The sequence below is a fragment of the Rhinolophus hipposideros genome, assembly GCF_964194185.1.
Source record: "Rhinolophus hipposideros genome assembly, chromosome: 5".
In the NCBI taxonomy this organism is placed as follows: domain Eukaryota; kingdom Metazoa; phylum Chordata; class Mammalia; order Chiroptera; family Rhinolophidae; genus Rhinolophus; species Rhinolophus hipposideros.
Genome location: NC_138051.1, coordinates 41,212,638 through 41,236,913, shown reverse-complemented (window position 1 = coordinate 41,236,913; position 24,276 = coordinate 41,212,638). Strand labels below are relative to the sequence as shown.

The window sequence follows — 24,276 nt, the reverse complement described above, 5'->3', positions numbered from 1 at the left end:
AATCAGATTCAAGAGGGTCCCCACCCCAGAGTGCCCACCCTAACCCCAGGGACACATCCCTCTAGTGTGGGGATGCTTCCAGTATTGAGATCTGTTCTTAGGCCTTCCTAGCATCTGCCTCACCCTCTCTCTGGCACCTAATTATATCCTGGCTGGCATTGTTCTCATCTATTCTCATACATGTTTGTTTCATCTATTTAAATTTTATAACAAATAGAAGAGAAATGGTATGCCTCTTTTGTACTTGATGTCTGAGTTTCCTTTGAGCTTCTGAGTTTTCTTTTGTGTCAACTGTATCTGGCATCGACCTAAGACAATGTTATTTATCACTTAATGAGTGATCACTATGTGCCTAGTACTGTACTAGATGCTAGGGATATTAATGTCAACACGGCAAAGTTCCTACTGTTAGGAGCTTATAGTCTAGCAGAGGAAACTAAGGTGATTATGGATAATTTCAGCAAACTATGGAGTGCTATGGCAGAAGTATTAGGTTGGTGCAAAAGTAATTGTGCTTTTTGCAATTATTTTTAACCTTTTAAACCACAATTACTTTCACACCAACCTAATATGAAAAAATACTCTGGGAACATTTCAGAAACAGTTAATCAGCCTAGGGCCTTTGAAGAGAAAGACCTCAACACTAACTCCTTGTTAATTTGATAAGCCATTGTCTCTAACGTTGAGCTAGTCAACCAATAGCATATATTGAGCACCTACTCTATAAACATGTTAAACAGGTATTATGGGGAAGAGCCTTGGTGTTAGCCCTGAACAAGGCCAGCTGTTGCCTCCTTTGAGACCCTGGAAAGCGAGGATCACAGGGAGAAACCAGAACATAGAGCAAACATCCTTCATAGCCCCTGAAAGGAGATGAGATTTAGAACGGGATGTTTCCCTAAATTCCTGTGTAAGAAGTTGGATTGGTGGTTAAGGATGTCCCCAGTGAGTATACCCGGGTAAGTATTACTACACATGAAGGGTAAAAGCAATGAGCTGAGTTTCCTTTGAGCTTCTGAGTTTTCTTTCATCAGCGATTGCCTGCCCATATCGTCTTCATTTATTTGCCTTTTTAAAAGAAAACCACACTTTTCTCTACCTGTTTTCTGCCATACTCTTTGTTCTCCAGAAAGAAGAAGATCAGAAGGCCGCAGGGTACTTACCATACCCACAAAGATGTTTCCTGCCACAGCCAGGGTCTCTGTGGCTGTGGTGCCCATGGTGGTTTGCAAAAACCAAGCAATCTAAATGGATACAGAGACCTAAACCATTAACATTAGCAAGAATCTTGGAGAGTATCCATCCAGCAAAACCCCCTGCTCCATTTCACTAGTAAAGAAACAAAGGCCTAGAGAAGTATAGTGACAAACCCAAGGCCACAAAACAAGTTACAAACAGAATCTGGACCAGACCTTGGGACTTGGATTCCAGAACTAGCAGATTAAAACTCAGTATGAAATGGTAGTCCAGCAAGTTTTCTCTTCCTGCTCTGCCCCTAAGCCCAACTAGAGCCTGGGCCTGACCACCCGATATCAGGCATGCTTTGCCTTTTTATATTAGTTCTAGCACTCTAGATCCTATGTCTGAGCATTTTTCCAAAGTAAGTGTCATTTTCATGCTTCTTGACAGACCACAAGATGAAAGTCCGCCTTCTGACTGGTGAAGGAGAACGACTCACCTTCTGCACGACCCACTGCACAAGGCCCAGGTAGTAGAGAATGGACATCACACATCCAAAGTAAATAATGACCGGTAAGGCCTATAATGAGAATGATGGGCAACTAGAGAGATATTACCGTCATCCCCACCTTATCCATGGTTTCATTTTCTGTGGTTTCACTTACCCATGGCCAACCACAGTCCGAAAATATTAAATGGACAATTCCACAAGTAAACAATTCATAAGTTTTAAATTGTGTGCCATTTTGAATAGTGTGTTGGAATCTTGTGCTGTCCTGCTATGTCCTTCCTGGGACATGACTCATCACTTTAACCAGTATGTACATGCTGGATATACTACCAGCCTGCTCGTTAGTCACTTAGTAGCTGCCCAGGTTATCAAATCATATCAACTGTTACAGTACTTAGTGCATGTGTTCAAGTAATCCTTATTTTACTTAATGGCCCCAAAGTACAAGAGTAGTCATGCTGGCAATTTGGATATGCCAAGGGGAAGCCATAAAGTGCTTCCTTTAAGTGGAAAGGTAAAAGTTCTCAATAAGAAAAAGAATCATATGCTGAGGTTGTTAAGATCTATGACAAGAATGCATCTTCTATCTGTGAAATTGCCTAATTTATAAATGAAACTTTATCATAGATATGTATGTGTAGGAAAAAACATAGTATATATAGGGTTAGGTATTATCTGCAGTTTCAGGCATCCACTAGGGATCTAGGAACGTATCCCCCACGGGAAGGGCGGGCTACTGTACATTCAATGTACACGTGTATGCCATAATGGACTCTGTTTCAGGCCTCTAAATTAAGCTTTCAGGCTTCCAAGAGCAGCTGATACAGTATAGATACTAGTGGCTATTAAAACACAAGCTAGGTTAGGAATAAATTTTAAATGTGTCACAAATCTATTATGCCATCAGTATGAAGCCACAAGGAGATGTTTTCTGAGCCTCCCTCCCCCACTCCTGTTTTATTCCAATTTCAGTATGATAATGATCAAAAGGCGAGAGATTAATGCTCTTTCCTCTACTAATGGGATCAAATCCTCTTCTTAGGGTCAAATAGGTATAGAGACTGGCTGATCACTTGGACACACATTTTCATCCGGTTTTATACCTCCTCCCACACTGGCCCTCATTCCTGCCTACAAAACAGATACAACCTGAAAAGCAAAGACATTCTTGACCAACGTATCTCCAAACAGAAAACTGGAGCCAGCCACAGTGTAGTTCAGGAAAATCTGAAAGAAAAGAGAGAGAGTGAATGAGAGTGAAGCCAGGTAGGACACAGAAGAAGATGGGCTCAGCCTCATGCATGAGTAGGTCCTACTGCTACTACTGAGGCGGGGCTCCCAGTGACAGCATGGGGGCAGGCTATGTCCCCATGAGCTGCTCATTGAATGGCAGAGGACTCAGCAGTTCAGTTCCCTTTATTTATGTGATTAGTTGTACCCCATTATACTCTTTCTGGTCCACCAGATCTTCTACGACAGTCATTAATAAGACACAGATCAATCTCCACATGCTTTTCCCATATCTCCTTTCTCTAGGGTTTTAAAAAAGCAGAGCCCTAGCTTTCAGTTTCTCATACCTGAACCTGGTCTCCCAGCCATTGAAATGCATTAAATCCAGGATCAGTTCTGATGACCAAGATCCCAAAGACAAACTGAAGACACAGACCGCAAAACACTGCCCTCCAGGACACCTGCAACCCAGAAAAACATTATTCCAATGTGAGTTCTACACCTACCTGTTCATTACCTGGTTGGCGTTTTAAACTTGGGTACATGTACTCTGGGTGGAACCAACCTAGGATATTAACAATAAATCTGGGGTAAAATGGAGTAAGGAGCAGGGGACACAGGGCAGTAATATGTAAAGAGCCACATAGGTCAATACAACTTTAAAACTGTGTCTACAGGTTAGATGACATACATGTGTCAAATGCATACATGTGAATAAAAGCACCAGAAACCAATACTTTAATATTGCTATGTGCAATGCAAGCTGATTCTCTCTTGTATTCTATTTTCTTTCTTTCCATTTTTTTTTCTTTTGTTCTTTCTTTAACACTGGCCTAGATCCACAAAATTGATATTAAGGCTCACTAATAGATCACAATCTACAATTTAAAAATAAGTGGTATCTGAGATAAACTTCTCTTTAAAACTTCTCTTAGGAGCAAAATTGTCACAGGCAAATTCCAGAGATTGTGAAGAACTTAGGTCTCTGCCTTTGTAATCAAATACTTGACACATGCACTTTGTAATTAGTAACACATGGCCCTCGGCCCACCCTGCATACCCCAAACTCACTGCTCTGTGGTGTCTGGAGCAGGCAAAGAGGATGAGGATGAACATGCAGATTCCTGCAAAGGGGATCAACTGCTCAGGCCTTTGGGCTGTGTCTAGAGCCAACCACAGGATAAGGCCAATCAAGAAGACTCCTGCAAACACCCTGAAGAAGGAATGCCAAGACCATGTCATCAGCTCAGTGAACGAATAACAAATAATTAAACTTACCTCTAAAAAGTAGAAGTTCATCCGAGCAAAAGTGAAATAACTCAGTAGATTGGACAAGAGATATAGCTTGAGAATCATTCATATGGTAGTTTCCTAGGTACCACCTCTCCCAACTCTTTTACTCACAGAATGACGTTGAAAGAGTCAAATCTGAGAACACAAATCACATGACTTCCTTTCCTCAAGTTTCCATATCAGTAAGATGTGATATAAGACTCATTCTCTAAGACTGCTCTAATGAATAGCCAAAATATTTTTTTAAAGGAGGAAAAGTATGCATGATCACCCATGGATCACCCAATTTCCAACAACTCCAAGGGCAAGAGTAAAGGCTAAGCCACAAATCAACTACTTGTGGTCTATGGTCCCTTGATGTACCAAACATGCTAGGCAATATACAGACTGGTTACCTCATGTCTGAATGTAGGAGTCAATTCAATTCAAGGGAAAAATATTAGAACAGAGCTCATATATCAAAACAAAACAAAAAGAGCATGTTGACCATTGAGATCAGGAACAACAGCGACAACAAAAAGCATTACAAGTCAGGGTTGAATTTTGGAATTATTCTCACTTAAAGTCAATAAAATGTGGCTTCCAGAATCTACCTGGCTAACGATTAGAGTCCTTTTAGCTTTCTTTGTCTCCTAAGTGTCAAATACATCAGTGATCCAAAATTTTGGTTGTAGTTTAGCATGTTTCCCCAAATTATTGCTGCTGCAGATATTCTTAACACTGATTTTCTGCACATCCATTGGAAAATAGGCAAAAAAGAGGAACTTTATAGAGAGTCTGGAAGTTATTCTGTCATTCCACGCCTGTGAGCAAAGAATGTGTGGATGCCATAGTCAGTTAGATGAGCTGTGGCTGCTGTTGAATCCAGTTCTGAATACACTGAATAGTAAATTTGCTCATTAAACTCTAAGGAATTGTAAAAGACACCAGTGGGTGCAGAAAGTTTGGAAGACTAGATGGAAAAAAGCATAAAAAGAATCAGGGAACTAAGGGAGACACATATGACCACCAAATCAATTTGAAAGCTTACTGAAACAGACTGACACTCTTCTCTGAGACTTAACCCCTCTTGCCCCTAGCACTGTTGAGACACGAAGCTATAAGAAACTGGACAAAAGTCCAGTGCTCAGAGACCTGTTGCCATTTGCTGTCTGATCCTTGGTTTTGAAAATATAGGTGAGGGTCTAAGAGACAGCTCAGGAACTGCCACAGGAGAAAAGGGGAAGCAGGCTGGGGTTTGGGACAAGTTTTGGGACCAGGTATATTGAGATCCTTATCTCACTCACCATTTCATCCAAACCTTTAGGCAGAAGTTTTGAAAGGGCTTCAGACATCTTGTTAATTTTTTACCAAATAAACTTTTTAGAAAGTGGTGAACTGGGACCAAGAGCACCAAACAGGTGAGGACGAACAAGGCCAGTGCCCGCTGGAAATCCAAGATACAAGCTGCCAAGAAGTAGGCAGCATAAGCTGAAAGGAGAAGGTGCAGAGTAAAGATCAGCAAGTCAGAGTTCCCCAGGGGCAAATGAAGCGCTTGTCATGAATGTCTGGGACTTCAAGCAAGAAAAACCCTCCAGCGACCTTGCCAACCTGCCCTAGTTGTCAGACTGAACTGCAGTTCTCAAGGTCAAGCTAGATGGCTGTTTTCTTCTTGAGGATTCCCAAGGAACAGTTTGAATATGGCATATTTTCACTTGTCTTTAATGAAATATCTTCTACTTTATGTGATATCCTTTTCTATCCCTGGGAGTACATTTGATCAGACCCAACATTAGACTCTTCAAAAGTCATCTTTTCTTAAAACTTTATAAACCCAGTCGTTTTAGCCTTTCCTCTCGAGCAAAATCACATAAACAAGGCTACTACTAGGAAATATAACAGGTCCTCAAATAATGTTATTTCATTCAATATTGGTTATATCATTGATGAGATTCCTAGGAGCTTAACATGTTTACATCAGCGAGCCAATGGTTAAATTGGCTTCATTATATGTTGTTTCATTTAAAGTTTCAGAGCCTATCAAGGATGTTAAGTGAGGACTCACTGTACAGTCATATGGTCCTTACCCCATGGCTCTTTAACTCACCCCAAAATATAATTGTGTTCTCATTATCCCAGCCGCCTCTAATATTGATGTCAAAGTCCTATATATCACTGACAATGTAATTTAAATAGTGGTTTGCTGATTTTTTAAAAATTTTATATCGTTAATCTTACTAGTAAGCCAGCAAATAAGGAATGTATACCACAAGCTTCTCTTGTAAAGACTACAAGAACCATGCCCTGCAAATCCAGACACTAAAATAGAGACAAGCCCAGATTCCCTGAAATACGTAAGCCCATCAAATAGTACAGTTTTGAAAAATACTTTATTCTCAAAATTTTACTGATTTTACTGATTCCTAGACGTGCAACTCAATAAATTATAGTTCAACTACCAGTAATTAACATCTATATATCCCTTTAGATCGGTTTGTGAATAAATTTGCTTTTTGTCTAGAAGTTGTCTTGCCACAAGGTCATATTCCTAAAACAATGTGTCTCTCACTTCCAGGAATTCCCAGTACCTCACCCAAACACAACAGGCCCAGCAGGATCTTCTTGAACAAGCCGGCATGTGTTTTGCAGAAACTTCTTGCCCTGGTGAAAGGTTGTAGGCTCCTCCTGGTAAGAACCCAAAAATTAAGATACAAAAGTTACTCCATCCCATTTGTATCAATGCCCACAACTTAGATTACTTGGCCAGAGGGAGAACTTTCTCTTAATCAATGAGGAAAATTGTTCATCAGAGGGACATTAGGTAATGTTCCAGCAATGCCAAAAAGGCCAGATTGAAACTTACCAATGGGCAGCAGGTCAGAATAACCCTACACAACCTGGACTAGCAATGTCTTCAGTAATCTCCTACTACATAGGTGGATACTGGTCACATCAGGGAGAGGCTCCTGGGACCTACTACTTCCCTGTTTCCCAGGGACAAGGGATTACTCAGCTTCCAGATTCAGAAAAGGGCCTTTTCTTCTGAGATGCAACTTTGACCATTCCTCCCTGAAACCCACACAAACCCATAACTCTGAACAATCAGATGTGCATTGACAGATTGGAAAGAAAACACCAAGAATCCCTGGATGGGCAGGGCTTGAGAGAAAATGCCTAGCAGGTAGAACTATTCAAGTTTGATTTAACATTTATATAGTGCTTTCTACGTGCTTGGCTCTTTCAAAGAACGTTAAAATAATAACTCCTAAGAATTCTTGAGGTCGTTACTATTATAATTCCCATTTTACAGATGTGGAAACTAGAAAATAGAAGTAAGTAACTTTCCCAAGGTCATGGAAGCTGTAAGGAGAAAAGACAGAATGTAAACTCAGGCAGTCTGGCTTCAGAATCTGAGCTCTTCACCATCATCCAATGCTGCACCTTACCTACATTCCAGGTTCACCTCTCTTTGCCAGTCCCGAGGATCCTCAGCACACTGTAGTCATATGAGCAAAAAGCTCCAATTTCCAAACTCTTAAAGCTCCAAAGGTGAGCCCATAAGAAGGTGCCAGCAGGTCATCTTGCTGAGGCAGGACAGCTTAGCCAGGGCTAGGACCAGCCACTAACTCCAAACGCCTTGGGGTCTTGACTCACAGTTTTCCTGGCTCTTTCTCCATTGCTGCGTCTCCCATCTAACATGCTCCCTCTGTTCCTTATATATAGCCTTCCTTTTCTCCTTTTCCTCTTTCTCCTCATTCTCCTCCTCCTCCTCATTTCCCGTTCTGCAGGGATCCCAGCCCTGTGTTAGCAAAGTAGAGTGTGTATTATCAGATATAGGTAATCTGAGAGAGGAGAAAACAATCTGTCACCACCCAACTGAATCAATTCAAGAGGATACCTTAGGATCCTAAGGACTCTGCTACCTTTCCATACTTAATAGAAAACATAGTGAGTAAAAAGGGTTGCTTAGAGGTGTCAGCATACCTGAAGGACATTACTTATCATTGGAACATCATTCACAAAGCATAGCAAGGAACTATTTTACTTTGAATCCTAGACTTCTTGTGTACCAGATAGCTTTGATTGGCTCCTCCAGACCTACTCTCCACCTTGCTCTATGCCCAGGCAATCTAGCCCTCTGGACTCTACCAAAGGGCCTCCATGCCCTCTGGCTTATCTGGTTGGATTCTGCCAGGGGGACCCAGAAGGAGATCAGAGTGTATGAAAAGACTGAGGTTGGTATTGAGGAGGTCTTCTTTAAATGACTCTCTTTCTGGGTTCTCTCAGGTCTTGTCCCGTTGGGCCTAGAAACAGTAAATGTTCAATGCCTCTAGCCTCACGTTCTTGTACCATCGTTTCCTGTGGTTCCACCACATCTTGCACACATCTTTGTGATGGTCTCTTTGTAAATTAAGCCTCCTCTAATTATCCTAATTTAAGCATGCTATCTATCTCCTGTTAGGACCCAAACTGATACACTAGGTGAAGCTAATATAAAATTATACCCAGTCAAACGCCAGTTCCACAAGGCCACCACAAAATAAGAGGGGCATACACTAGACCAAGAGTAAATATAAATCACTTCTGGAAAAGGAAAACATTTCTGCCCTCACCTGTAACCAGATTTGACCACGTCCTGGGAACTGAAGGCCAGTGGGTACAACCAAAATTCAATTAAGAACACTCATTTCTGCAAAACCCATTAACAACCTGATCCTAGAAATATCAAGTTGGAACTGGACCTCTGGTTTAAAGAAAGTCAGTTAGGTGCATTCCAAATGAAAAAAGAAAAATGCTTTCTCATCCTTTAAACCAATTGAGAAGCAGTGCATAGAGGCCTGTGAGTAGGTGTTCATGATCCTGTATCCTGCTTGGCCCAGGATCTTGCTAATACTACAAAGCTCTTTATTTTACATAATGGCACTGTTTGAGAGTTACTATTACATCCTATCCGGAAGCTGAATTGAGAAGAAATCTATCTGATAGATGGTAAAACTCAATACTGGCCCATAACTTGTTGTGAAGTATGTACCCACTGTTAAGTTCTCCCAGTATGTACATGGGAGGCTTTCCAGATATACACTAACAACCCTCTCACATGCCTTACTGCCTGAAGCTGCAAGTGATAGGACAAAACAGAAAAGGGTAAGGGGTGGTAGGTCATGCTAGCTAAACATAACATTAGAGGGCACTATAGGCCAGGCCTAGCAGCAAGAGTGTACATGCATTTTCTCAGTGACCCTATCTACAAGACATGGAAACTCAACTAAAGGAGACAGCTATGGAAAATCCCAGAGACTGGGGTGCTATTGTTGAGCGTTAGAGTAGAAAGTTTAGGACAGCTTTCAGAAAATCCATCTCTAGTGACTGTTGACATTGTTGCTCTGGGTGAATCTTTGCTCCTTTAGCTTGAAGTAAGAACTGAAAGAAAGGAAATGAGTCAACCCAGAAATAAATGATCGTCTGAGGGCCTCCAGGCAGAATTGACCAGGATCTTTTCAAGGAGTCAAAGGTTTTATATTAATGATGGCATAAAAAGAACTGGTCAGTGGTACTGTACTGGCTACCACTTTACCAGATTCAAAGCTGTGTATACAACTGGTTTCAAACTGGATGGACAAGGAGAGCTGGGTGGTTGTTAGGCACTCAAGAACAGTTACCAAAATTGTCGAAGAGAAAATTGTCCAAGAGAAATGGAGTCTGAGAAGCACAAAGGTTGTCAATAAGCCAAAGTGGGAAGCCAAATAGGAGTTGGAAAACCAGAGGACGCAAGAGAAAGGTCTATCAGATGGAAGCCAGAAAAGTTACATTGGAGGTACAGACTGAGCACCTGGGGATGACCATTCTGAGAGCCATCAGCCTAGCTAGAGTGAGAAGGGAACCTAAACCAGAACACAGCCAGGTTTTCTGAGTTGTATTGATGTACTGTCTTTGAAAGAACTCTCCCTCCACTTTGTACCCAAATCTCTGCTTGCTGTATCCATTTCAGATAACAGAAAACATCAGATATCTTTTTCACACTAACAGTGTATACCCAATGCCAAAGGTCCACAAAGACAAGAAGGACCTATGTGATGGGATTTCTAACTAGTCCTTCAACTCACCCTCAACTTCTTCCATTGAGAACTCTGTTCTCCCAACTTAGTGGTTCTAACAGACAGTGGAGTCTTCCCAGATAAGGTGCTCTCTGTCACTCATCAGGGAGAGTCATGACTCTACCTTCAATGGCCTTTTTGAGTCAAACCCTTTAGTTCTGTTAGCAAAGATTTCTCAAATATGGTTAATGCCTATCATGGACTTCCTCTGCTGATACAATTTACCCCTATTTATACATTTTGAAAAATGATTTCAGTAGGAATTTGAGGACAAATGAGCTCTAGCTCATCCAGCTATTGGTATCAGGCTCAGGCCTTAATAATAAACAAAATGAAAGGGGATAAGGAAGAGCTCCCAGCAAAGAAGGGCTGCCTAAAATTGTTCACATGGGACTTGCATTGACATTCCACAGAGGCCTGAGGTGCCCTTCCAGACCTCCTTGCTGGTAACTTGTACAGCACACACCCATCTACCTGTCTTGCCCATCCACACATCTCCACCCATGCCTACCAGGCTTACCACCATCCTCCCAGAAAGTCAGAACACGCTGATAGGGCAGCCAGAAGAGAGAGCAGACCTAGTAAAGCAGTTGGGGAGCTAGGAGGAAAAGTGAGAAATAAAAATGATGTTTAAGCAGGAGAGGTCAGTGATACTCAATGATGTATAAAATTAGGCAACATGACAAATGAGAAGAGGCTAGATTTGGCAGTGAAGAGGTGGCTGATTCTGTTTGAGAGAGCTGTTTACAGGAGAACAACTGAGTAAAAGCAGAATTGCTGGGGACTGTGAGCATATATGGACTACGTTTTTTTTTAAGTTTGTGAAGAAAAGAAAAACCAGATACTATTTATTACGCACCTTTTACCAGACACTGCAAGACCTCATCAGTCATCCTCTCCCAAAACACAAAGTTCATATTGTAAATTTATGAGCAAGGAAACTGAGCCGGCCAGCAAGTGGCAGAGTTAGGATTTAATGCCCAGATCTTTCCATTACTCCAAGTAGCTTCTAATTAGAGATGTAAGACTAGAATCCAGAGGGATCATTCCAGAATTCTAAACTTATGATTGCTAAGAGAGTAGAAAAGAAGGAGCATGTAAGTATGCTTGTGAATGTCAAAGGCACTTTCACAAAGGAGAGGATAGATGAACTGATATGAAAGGTAAGGGGAAGAAGTTTGCTAAGTGGAAGTTTGCAGGGAGTTAGAAGAGAACGTTGGGATATCTCTAGAAGAGTAAACACATACTTGAATGAGCCTAGCATTTTGAAAGAACAGTAGGACTTGCTGTCACTGGGAAACAGGGAGCATGTAAATGGATAGTGGGAGGAAAGCTTGTAAAGGAGAGAAGCCAGGTCATGCAGATTATTATATGCATGGTTAGGAATTTAGATATTATCTTGTAGGAAGTGGAGAGCCATTGAAGAATTTAAGCAAGGTAATAATGCAAGCTGATAAGTGTTTTAGATAGACTTCTCTGGTGGGAGTGGGGTGGGAGATGGACTGAGGGCCTTTAGGAAGTAACTGAAGGTGCAGAAGAGGACTGATAATAGGAGTGAATGGCAAAGGTATTTAGAAGAGAGAATCAACATTAAGTGGAGTGAAGTTGGGATGACAATGAGGTTCTTGCCATGTGTGACTCAGTCAGGGTGAAAACATTCACCAAAATAGAGAATATAGGAGGATGTCCATAGCTGAGGAAAAACAGACATGAGGAGGAAATGTGAGTTTATTCATCTTTGTATGCCTAGAGCCCAGCTCCAGTCCTGGCATAGCAGGCAAGCCTCAAACCTATGCTGATAGGAGTTTGGTTTCAATGTTTAATTTGAAGTATATATGTGACATCTAGGTACAGATGTTTGGTGAATGGTTAGATATGTAAGGCTGAAGCTTAGAACAAAGATGCAGAGTTCAGATGTGGCTTTATGAATCAAGACATTAAGTGTAGAAGTGAAAAGAGAAGACAAATGACAGACCCTGAAAAGCAACATACAACGAAGAACATACAGAGAGGTAGAAGAATTAGGAGGGTGTAGTGTCATTAAAATTTGTAAAATTAGTTTCAAGAAAGAAAGGGTCAAAGGGATCATGTTGCAGAGATTCCCAATGAAAGTGCATACAATAGACTTGATAAGTAGGTTTCATTGCTTACCTGGGTAAGAGAATTTCAGCTGACTAGTGGTAGTGAAAACTAGATTGCATTGGGCCGAAAGTGAATGGGGAGGTGAGAAAAGATTGTTGCAAGTAAATCCCACTTTTCCAAGAAATTTAGCCATGAAGGAAAACTACATCACAAGATTGAGGTAAGGTTGATTTGTTTGTTTGTTTACTGTAAAAGAATGAAACTTGAGTACACTTATAGATTGGGGAAGGGTCTAATGGAGGAGGAGTAACTGAACATGAAGGGGAAGGAGAGCCCTATAGAAGGGGATAGAAAAGGATGGGATTAAGAAAATGGGTAATGATTATAAAAAACATTTTTTAAAAAGGAACTTATAGGACATTTTAAGTGATCACGGGGTATGGTATGATTAAGCTAGAATATCTGATGTGATAAGTTATATACAACAGATTCTAGGACAGAATATTTATGTACAACCTAAGTAGAAGTATGTGTAATACTGTATATCCACACAGAAAGATGTACAAAATGAGGATTTCAGGTAATATTTACTTGATTCTTTATATTTTTCCCTGTACTGTTTGAATTTCTTATGAGGAGCATGTATCATTTTGATAATGAAAATAAAATAAAGCTATCTTCATTTCAAAAAAAAGAAGAAGAAGAAGGTGGGTAATGAAGTTGGCTTCAGACTGAGGGAAAGTAGGCCTTCTGATAGAGGAGGGTAGAGATAAGGATTCATGCAGGTGCAGGTACATTTAAGTTGGAGCATATAGTAAGATAATTTACTGTTTAAACAAAAATAATAACAGTGTAATATGGGGTTTATAACATGTAGAAGTAAAATGTATAAACATAAACAACAGTAGTATAAAGACTGGAAGGGGAAGTATAGAAGTATACTATTATAAGATTCTAATACTATATGTGAAAGGGTATAATATCACTTGAAGGTAGACTTGCTACATTGAAGATGTACACTATAAACACAAAGAAAGCACTTATATAACAAAACGAAGAGTTACAGCTAATAAGCCCACAAAGGAGATAACATAATCATTTAAAAATATTCAATTAATCTGAAAGAATGCATAAAAAGAGGAAAGGGCATACAAAGAGAAAGGTATTAAAAAAGAATATGGAAAGACATCCATGTTCATGGATCAGAAGAAATATTGTTAAAATGTCCATACTACGCAATCAACGCAATCCCCATCAAAATAGTTCACAAAAATAGAAAAAATAATCCTAAAATTTGTATGGAACCACAAAAAAAACCCAAATAGCTAAAGCAATCCTGAGGAAACAGAACAAAGCTGGAGGTATCACACTTTTTTATTTCAAACTGTACCAAAAAGTTATAATAATAAAAATAGTATGGTTCTGGCATAAAAATACACATAGACCAATGGAACAGAATAGAGAGCTCAGAATTAAACTCCCACATATACAGTCAACTAATATTTGACGAGAGATCCAAGAACACCCGATCAGGGAAGGATTGTCTCTATGACAAATAGGGTTGGGAAAACTGGATAACACATGCAGAACAATGAAATTGGACTCCTATCTTATACCATTCATAAAAGTTAACTTGAAATGGGTCAAAGACTTAAATATAAAACCTGATACCATAGAACTCCTAGAAGAAAACGTGGGGAAGAAGCTCCTCAGCACTGGCCTTGGCAATGATTTTTTTTGATATGACACCAAAAGCACAAACAGCAAAAGCAAAAATCAACAAGTGGGACTACATCAAACTTAAAAAGTTTCTGCACAGCAAAAGAAACAATTAACAAAATGAAAAGGCAACCTACAGAATGAGAGAAAATTTTTTTCAAACCATGTATCAGATAAGTGGTTAATATCCAAAATATATAAAGAAGCCATACAACTCAATAACAACAACAACAAAAAACAATCCGATTCAAAAATGGGCAGAGGAACTCAACAGACATTTTTCCAAAAAAGATACCCAAATTCCAACAGGTACATAAAAATATGCTCCACATCAGTAATCATCAGAGAAATGCAACTCAAAACCACAATAATCTATCACCTCATACCTGTTAGGATGGCCATGATCAAGAAGACAAAAGATAGCAAGTGTTGGCGAGGATGTGGAGAAAAGGAAACCGTTGTACCCTATTGATGAGAATGTAAATTGGTTCAACCACTATGAGAAACAATATGGAGGTTCTTCAAAAAAATTTAAAATAGATCTACCATATGATTCAGCAATTCCACTTCTGGGTACATATACCCAAAGAATATGAAACGGAATATTGAAGAGATATTCATATTTATTATGTCATATTTATTGCAGCATTATTCACAATAGCCAAGATACGGAAACAATCTAAGTGTCCATCAGTGGATGAATGGATCAAGAAAATGTGATGTAATACACACACACACACACACAATGGAATATTATTTAGCTATGAGAAAGAATATACTGCCATTTGCAACAACATGGAAGGACTTGAGCAAATTATACTAAGTGAGATTAGTCAGACAGAGAAAGATAAGTACTATGTATCACTTATATGTGGAATATAAAAAATCCAAAATCGTAAAAACAGAAAATAAAATGGTGGTTACTAGGTCATGGGAGGATAGGACAGATGTTGTTTAAGGGTACAAATTTGCAATGAGTAGTAAATAAGCCCTAGAAATTAATGTGCGGTATAGTGAATATAGACAATAATACTATATAATAATTATCAAATTTGCTAAGAGACTAGAACTTAATGATTCCAACCACTATAAAGAAACAAACTTTATGTAATGTGATGGAGGTGCTAATTATCACCACAATGGCAATTGTATTTATTGCAATATATAAATATATTAAATTAACATGTGTACACCTTAAATTTGCTTAATGTTATATGTCAAATATATTTCAGTTAAAAAATATGCTTACTTGCAATCCAGAAATTAGAGGAAGGCTCTGGGTAAACATTTGAGTTCATTAATTATGAACTGGGCCTTTACTTTTTATTTGTCTGGTTTCACTTTGTGGAGTCAAGAGTAATAAATAAAATAAAAAATGTTCTTCAAATCCTAAATATTATTGTTAAGAAAATTTTCATAAAATCAGAGAAATGGTGTAATTGTAGTTAATTGAAGGAATGTAATATTGGGTAACCACTGAAAAGACAATCTGTTCTTAATGGATAACTGGGAAAAATAAACTAAAAATAGGAGAAATAAATTTGATATATTGAAAAAAAGAACAATTAAGACAAATAGAAACAAGTAAATAGCAAGATGGTATTTTTAAATCATTAAATGCAAATGACCTAAACACCTTAATTAAAAAGCAGAAAGGCAGATTGGCAAAAAAAAAGAAAAAGAAAATGAGAGAGACTTCTCTTTTTCGGAGAGAAAGAAAAAAAAGAAAGGACAAAGACAAATTATACAGTAATATTATAAGTGTTATTACCGTGATGCATGAGGGAATTAGTGACAAAAATACTGAAACTTCTTGAAAAGAAATGATATTGGATTATATAGCAATTAGCAGTGGAGATGGGGATTGGTAGAATAAGTGGGGGTTGAGAATTTGAGGAGAATAGGAGTTTTAGAACAACTGCTAAAGAGAAATAAGCAGGTAGTCCACATGTAATAAAGTGAAGTGCCAGCCTGGGAAGAAGGCTCAGGCCGTCCAGTTAGGGGCCAAAGTTCCACTTAATTATTTTTAACTGGGCTCTACATGAAGTCTAGGCATATCAGAACAGAAATTAGAGCTGAAATTAACAAGGTTTATGGCATGATCATTATCTTCTCTCCTAGTAATTAGCTTGAATGAAAAAACATCAATGTAAATGAAAAGGTTTTTTTTTAAATAATTGTTTTATTTTTTAATTACAGTTGATATACAATAGTATATTAGTTTCAGGTGTATAACAGTGATTAGACATTTGTATAACTTACGAAGTGATCACCCCAATAAATTTATGATCCAACTCTTCATTTCTGGAGTTAAGAACTAGAAGAGGTGGTAGTTAGAAAACAAGCTAGAAAAAAGTGACCCTTCCTCCAGGGCAGAAGAGCCCCTCTCAGGTGTGCTACCTGTTCCCCAGCCATACCTGAATTTAGGAAGGATGCCTCCCCGCCAAGCCAGCTCCAGGACCCTAACACCACTCAGCACTACCCCTGAGGGTCTGCACGGCTGAGGGGAAAGGGATGCTCTCATCTAACCTAGTCTCCTTTGCTCTCAGCTTATACATCCCCTACTTTACAGAAACTTAGACTCTCTGGCCTTACACCCCTTATTTTCACCTCAGTGCAGCTCTGATCCAACAGCTTCTCAGACTCCTTTTTAACGTCTTAGGAAAACCTGGCCTTCCCATTCAGCAAGGCAAATTTCCACCTCTTAATCTCAGTTCCACCTCCTGACAACTTCTAAGGGCCTTGTTCTGACAATTGCTTTTCTCACTATCAACACACCCTTCCATTGTCCATTCCTTCTCTTTCTGACTCTCCTGGCTCCTTTTTTCAACCATCAGATGTGCTCAAGTTTACTACTTTTTAAAAACAAATACCTCTCACCACCACCAAACTTTTTTGAATGTATAACAACAGAAAGAACCCTCCCTAAAATATTTATGTTTTGCTGAATTGCTTTATAGAAACGGATAAATTCAGAAACAATAATGAAAAGAAAGAGAAGCTAAAGTCAGTTTGTGTTGAAGGATAAGATGAAGGATTTCCTGAGGAACCAAGAAGAGGAGTAAGAGAGGGTAAAGACAGGGGTCTGAGTGTGTGTCCTGAGAATAGCTGGTTTTAATTAATCACTAAATCTTGCTAATTCTACTACAAAAGTGTCTCTGGGATTTAACTCCTCTAATCTATTCCCACAAGTCCACATTGATATATATATATATATATATATATATATATATATATACACACACACACATATATATACACACATATATATACACACATATATATATACACATATATATACACACACATATATATGTATGTATATATATGTGTGTATATATACATATATATAAATTTGTGTGTATATATATTAATTTGTATATAGAAGTGAATTTCTGAAGAAGAAAGTAGAATTTAAAATTTTATTTTCTCTATGAAGTCACTAAGTTAACTCTTAAAACTAAAAAAAGAAAACAAATTAAAAAAACCTTTTGTTTGGGAGCTGCTCTGGATCATATCCATATATTCCTTAGAAACTATTTAATATCCTCTTCTAAGCTTCACAGTGTATGAGTTCTGCACCTTTTCCATGCTATTGAACATGGCTTCCATCTGACCTCTTTTACCCACACAACTTTCTGGGACCAAACCCATGATCAAAATCAAGGATTTTTCTCACACCTCCTTCCTTGACCCCCTGTTGCACCTAACACTGTGGACTGTGCCTTCATTCTTCCTTCTCTTTTGACTTCCAAGACTGTGCTTTTTCACTTCCACTATTATCCCTCCTGGTGGGTCCTTCTCTCTCTCTCTCTTCTTTTTTCTGATTTTTCTTTCTCCCCACCCGAAGTCTGAGTATTCCAGAAGAGCTTTTTCTTTATTTAAATGATATGGGTAAGTTAATTTCTAAGCCTCAATATTCTAATAGAAAAAAAAGGGATTAAAATTAGTATCTACCTGTTCCTGTGAAAATTAAGTAAATTAATTACATAAAGCATTCTGCACAATAGTAAGTACTCAATAAATGTTAGCTGTTATTATTCTCATTGTTGTTATTTTTATTGTCAGTCCAACCAACACCAATATTGCTGAACTCCCATTATTTACAGCACAGGTTTATATAACAATTAATTACATATAAATATAGAGTGCATATGATAACATAAGGTGGCTGTGAGTCTTATCTCCACAATAAGACCACAAACTCCCTGAGAATGGGGTCATTTTGATCTCCTTGAGTCCACTGGCCACACGTAGCCCACCCTAGTTCCTCACATCCTAACTGAACCACTTCTAGAACACCCGTACCTCTGGTGAGTGGAAGGTCTAAGCCCGTCCCCAAGGCTGTGTCTTTGCTCTTCAATCCTCCTGGTTCTCTCAGGATTTTCTCCTCCTTCCTGTAAGCACAGGTAGAGTTGAGGTCAGTCGTAGGGCCCTGCAGGGGAGGGGGGTTTGAGAATAGTCAAAGACCCTACGGGAGGCCATGCAGCAGATCACAAGGCTGTGCAGAAACTGAACTGGTGAATTACCGTGAGCTCCAGCCCCGTGTTCTTTACACCAGTCTCCACTGTGGACAGATCAGTGGCCTCTCTTTCATTTGTTTTCTTCATCTCCTATTCTCTTTAACTGAAAAACAAATTCAGGGCCAACGCTGAAAGATTGACCATTCTATAATATGGGACTGGGGAGAATTTTAAATCGTCTTGCCCCCAGGAAAAATAAAACAAAAATCTTTAGATGTTTAGTTGATTAAGAACTGAGAATTGGGGAAATTGGAAGCATAATTTTAATATAATAAATAATGAAATATAGACTTCTATTTCTGTGAATAGGTAATAAAAGGGGTAATAAGATAGGAGTAAATAAAGGGGTAAAAAGAGAAATGAAGAGCAGGGTTCATTTAAATGAATCAGTGATTTGTTCACCCAAGGTCCCAAGACCTGGACTAAAAAGGACCCTGTTAGGTCCTTAGAAGGAAAAGTCAGAGGGTCACTACTTCTGTTACTCTGGGATAAGAAGAAAGCAGAAAGGTAGGCAGAGGGCTGGGAAGGCCTCAGACCCTAACATATTGCTTAGAAAACAAAGGTTTTCAAGTTCCTGATTATATTGTAGCACAAGAATGGTTTTTGGAGTATCTAAGAACATCCTCATTAGTAAAATAAATCTACACTTAGAATAGTCAGCATCACTGTTAATTATCCTAAAGAAAGTTTTAAAACAAAATGAGAGAATCAAGAAACTAAAGCAAACATTTGAGCCTTTACCATAAGAAACCCTCATAGACAGACATTCAAATTTATAAGTTCATTCTGAGATGTTTCTTTGCAGAAAATTTCCTTCCCCATAGAATTATATTTTTTAATGTGATCTCTTCAAACATTTAAAATATAATTTCATTAAACACACATAAACAGACTTTTGTTATATGAATTAGTGCCTTTCTGTATAGGCAGAGACCTACCTGAATTTGGTCTAAATGTGATCAATTAAGGAATTTGGCAAATCCGTTTCCCGCCCTCCCCAAACATGCTTTCTTACACCAGCTTGTAGGATTCCTTCTGTCTCCTCAGTAAAGGACTGAAAGAAAAACTCAGCTCCAAGAGATCCTGACTCTGAAGGGAGGGAGGGGGACTGGCTTTCCTGTGATTGGCTCATTTTTGTCTTGGGCCCTCCTTAAACTGTGCCTGTCATCCTTGTAGGGGAGTTAGATATATGGTTGTTGTTTTTTTCAAGACTATTTTGCAGGGAATTCTGCAGAAACTTCTAACAGGCACATCAGCAGAAGCACTGCCCAGCACTGAGCTAGGCACTGAAGAGCGTGTAAAAGAAAAGAGAAAGGTCTCTGCACTCAGAACATTTATCATCATTCTGTACTGGAATGACAGCTACTAGAAAACAACAGGAAGCAGGACTATACAGGATTCAATGCCAAATAATCTCTAGGAAGTCTTCTATTAATCCATCCAACAAATATTTGTTGAGTTCTCACTATCACCCAGGCACTGTTTTGGGTGCTGAAGACACAAAAATGAATGAGACTTTTGTCTCTGACATGGATGAACTTACAAATCAGTAAGGAAAGACACATGTGTCAGAAAGGCTTCACGGAGTTGGTAATAGTTGCCCTGAGTCTGGAACGGTAAGTGGAGGATCGGTGATGAAGAAAGGGAAAGATATATCAGCAGAAAGAGAAACCTGAACAAAAGTACAGAAGTTTGGCCTTCCCTGACATGGTAAGGAGACTGCAAAAATTAGCTAAAGAATGGAGAGAAATGTTTGAGGAATTAATTAAGGAAGAACACAGAATAAAGTAAAAAATTAGTTAAGGAATGGAGAGGGGAAATGTGAGTAATCTATATTAAGAAATAAGTCTGGAGATGCTGGTAAATACCAGATAGAGGTGGGCTCTCTGTAAGCCAAGCAAAAAGTTTGGACTTATTCTTAACCAAATTCGAAGGCAAGGGGAGGATGGATTGGAGGATGTACATTGAGGACACGGAGACAGGCCAGAAGACAAAAGTAATAGTCCAAGTCATACATGGTGAGGCTCTCACCAAAACAGTAGAAGAGGATGGATAGAAGGAAACAAGTCTATAGGACTTGATTGATGGGCATGGGTAAAATGTATGACAGGGGAAAGGTAATTCTTCAAAATGATCTAATTTCTACCTATTCCTACCCTCCAATAATACTTTGCTGCATATTGTTCCATAGCATACAATGTACTTTACAGAAGACATAGTACTCTAAATGTTTACTTTTCTCCCATTAGACTGTTATCTCCTCAAGCACAGGTTTCTATCTTGTTCACCACTGTGTCCCCAGGCTCAAGGCCTGCCATGTATTAGAAAATCAATAAATATTTGTAAGATGAGTGAAATAAACAAACTTAGGATTCTGGTTTATATTATTGGGTATGTAGATGATGATAACAATTATCAAAATAGGAACATGTATTTCTATTTCCCTAGCTCCATGAGTGCATAAAAGCGCCAGCAGAGTAAATGAGTGTTATATTCTGCAACCTTGAGAAATTCATTTCGCCTCCCTGGATCCCTTCGTTATTTCTTCCTGCCTAATTGCTTAATGCTATCTGGCAAGATTATTATGAAAATTAAGTAATTTCATATAGAAAAAGAATTTGAAAAACAGTAGATGACCTTACAGCTATAGGCTACTATTGTAAGGTCTTATTGTAATTCAGGAAAATAATAGATATTTTCAATCTGATATCTGGCTGTTATCCCAATGTAACTGGGATGTCTCCCTTACTCATCCTGAGTCGTACTTTATCTCTGTTTTTCATTTTTATCTTACTGTGTTTCCCCAAAAATAAGACCTAGCCAGACAATCAGCTCTAATGCGTCTTTTGGAGCAAAAATTAATATAAGACCCGGTATTATATTATGTTATGTTATGTTACATTACATTGCATTACATTACGTTATATTATATTATAAAGACCCGATCTTACAGTAAAATAAGACTGGGTCATATTAATTTTTGCTCCAAAAGACGCATCAGAGCTGATTATCCAACTAGGTCTTATTTTCAGGGAAACATGGTAGATAATTGCCAGATCTGGGGCCAGCCACAAGCATAATGATAGGCACAGAGCCTAGCACTCAGTCCAGGTGAAATGATGCCAGTTATCACACCTCTCTCTTCGCTCACTCTCCCTCCTCCCTTTTTCTTTTCCTATAGAAGATGTAAAAATCCATATTCATCTTCTACAGTACTAATCTCACTTTTCAGGGGCACTGTCGTGCAGGGGACCCTGCTCACTGCGCCATTTGTCGTGCAGGGTCTCAGCTCGCACTCCCCGCCCAAGAACGCAGGACACGGTAAGGCCAAAAAGGAACACCCACGGAGCCATAAGTAGGGAAGTCAAACCAATATATTCTCGCTGGCGGCTGGGCTGGAGACACAGGAAGCAGGATCTACATAATCTGCCTAACAGCAGTCCGCACTTGCCAGCCACCATCTTCTTGCTAGCCCCCATTCCTTTCTGCTAGCGTAGCCACAGCCGTTATATTAGTGGCCAATGGCCTACGGGTTACAGCTGACGGCCAACTAGCCACAGCTGCTGACCATATGATCACAGTTGATGGCCATTTACTACCCGAGCCAGCACCTTTCTATGTGAGGCCGAGAGCCTAGAAACTGTTTTTGGGGGGCTTTGTCCCCACAGGCACCAAGATTCCTTTCAATGCAGGTATTATTGACATAACCCAACTGCCAAAAAGAAATTAATCTGATGGCTACCTCCCCTCAATTAACTACTGGCTCACGAACAGACTTGGGTTTCATTTCCGGCCCCCCCACCCCTCCCTTTCTTCCACCTCCCCTCTCCTCTGGTTCAAGCCTTTGTTTCTCAGTCTAGTTGTGTAGGACACAGCCCCCTGGTCCATGCTGGTGTTATGGGCCTTGCGCTTCCCACCCCACCCCGCACACTGAGGCAGTCACCAGTCGTTGGTCGTCCGCTCACAGCAGCTCACGGCAGCTCTCGCCAGCTGCCGGCCACTCGTGGCAGCACACGGTAGCCCACAGCAGCTCACGATGGCTGCCAGCCACTCAGAGCAGCACACAGCAGCCCACAGCCGCTCATGCTGACTGCCGGCCACAGACGCAGGCCACCAGCCCCTCCTGGCAGCACACGGTAGCCCACAGCACCACAGCACCCTGTGGCGGCACACAGGAGCCCATGGCAGCTCACCAACATCTGGCTACTCAGGGCAGCCCAGCTCTCCGGAGAGCTGTTGTTCACAATCTTAACTGTAGAGGGCGCAGCTCACTGGCCCACGTGGGAATCGAACCTGCGACCTCGGCCAGGAGCACAGTGCTCCAACCACCTGAGCCATCAGTCCAGCCCTGGGTTTCATTTTATAAGTGTTTTCTTTTTGCCTTATTATTTATAGTTTGATAAACTCTCTCAATTTACACGTCAGGAAGAAAGAATTGATTTACCCAGAGTCAGCAGCTAGATAGTGACAGCCAAATCCAAATCCCGGGATCCTTATTCCCAGTTTTGTGCTATTTCTAGGCTGTTGGACGAAAAGTAATAGACACTTCTGTTTCTGCAGCCTTTCACAGTCTTTCAAAAGATTTTTCTGTACTTTCACTGTTTATCCTCATAATATTCCTGTATGCATGTCAGCTAATCCTATTTTAGGTACAAAGAAAAATGGACTCAAAAAAGATACACAATTTGTCTGAAGTCATACAGCTAATTAGGGCGGAGCCAAGATTAGAGGCTATCTCCGGTCATTTCCATGGAAGCTGGGCCTTAACTCTCCTAAAGCCTAGGGGTTATTCCTGGAAAATTAGGTGGCCTACCACACACCCATCTGGGAAATAAGGAGAGAATAAATAATATATGATTTTATTCTCCCTGCTTTTACTTCTCTCTTGATTACTGGAAGAAGCAGGCAGAACTAGAACTTCCTCAGGAACTTCCAATGTTGGTCTTAATGGAGTAGTTTGTCTTTAAAGAATGACAGATGCATCCTGAGGAATCACATCTGAATTGGTATTTAGAATTAGTACCAGTCTTCTCAAACGCTTCCAAACCTTCCTCCTAAGACAACAAAAAAAAGCTAGATAAAATATATAAAACAGCAGTTTGCAAGCATTGCAGAGTGACCAATGGAGACAGGACTTGAGGGTCTATGATCCTGAAGAAAAGGGAAGCACAGGAGTTGAGTTTTACATTTGTGCTAGCTCTTTTTCTGAGGGCATTTTATTTTCCAAATCACGATGCAGCGAAATAATACCCAAGCAGTCTTATAAGGTTGAAGAGAGCTAGAGTTTGGAGTTTGGGGCAGCCAAAATGGCTGCAATTTGAGGGGAAAATCATCAAAAGAAGGAAAAAACCTGCAACCAAGTTTTCAAGTCTTGGTCAACTTATAAATTGTATATGTTCAAAACAAGACACCAAGAAACAGCCAAACCAAAAAACAGTAGCTGGTGTGCTAAAGACCTGAGAAGAGATTTCAGCAGCTGTGTGGTGCTGGTGAGGTAAGTGTGAGGTAAGCCCCTCTGGATGTGGACCTTGATAAACACATCAGTCTTTCTACTGAGACCCTAAAAGGGCCATAGCCCAATAATAAGAAACATACCTTAGGAATAAAAGCTATGCCCTAAGGGAAGGGCAAAGTTGAAATAAAAAGCATAAAACAAAGCCTCAGC

The 24,276-nt window shown here is 39.7% G+C and overlaps 1 protein-coding gene across 1 annotated transcript in view; it reads right to left on the bottom strand.

Moving 5' to 3' along the window:
* SLC28A2 (solute carrier family 28 member 2) overlaps window positions 1–18,698 on the bottom strand; it is a gene marked incomplete at its 5' end in the record, with an annotated part of 32,918 nt that extends 14,220 nt beyond the window's left edge. The window contains 9 exons of the mRNA XM_081048928.1: window positions 1,164–1,244; window positions 1,679–1,759; window positions 2,840–2,917; window positions 3,268–3,381; window positions 3,992–4,133; window positions 5,500–5,683; window positions 6,786–6,877; window positions 18,397–18,485; window positions 18,618–18,698. Coding sequence (XP_080905054.1) covers window positions 1,164–1,244; window positions 1,679–1,759; window positions 2,840–2,917; window positions 3,268–3,381; window positions 3,992–4,133; window positions 5,500–5,683; window positions 6,786–6,877; window positions 18,397–18,485; window positions 18,618–18,698 — 942 coding nt within the window. The remainder of the gene's footprint in view (window positions 1–1,163; window positions 1,245–1,678; window positions 1,760–2,839; window positions 2,918–3,267; window positions 3,382–3,991; window positions 4,134–5,499; window positions 5,684–6,785; window positions 6,878–18,396; window positions 18,486–18,617) is intronic.
* Between the last annotated feature and the right edge of the window lie 5,578 nt (window positions 18,699–24,276).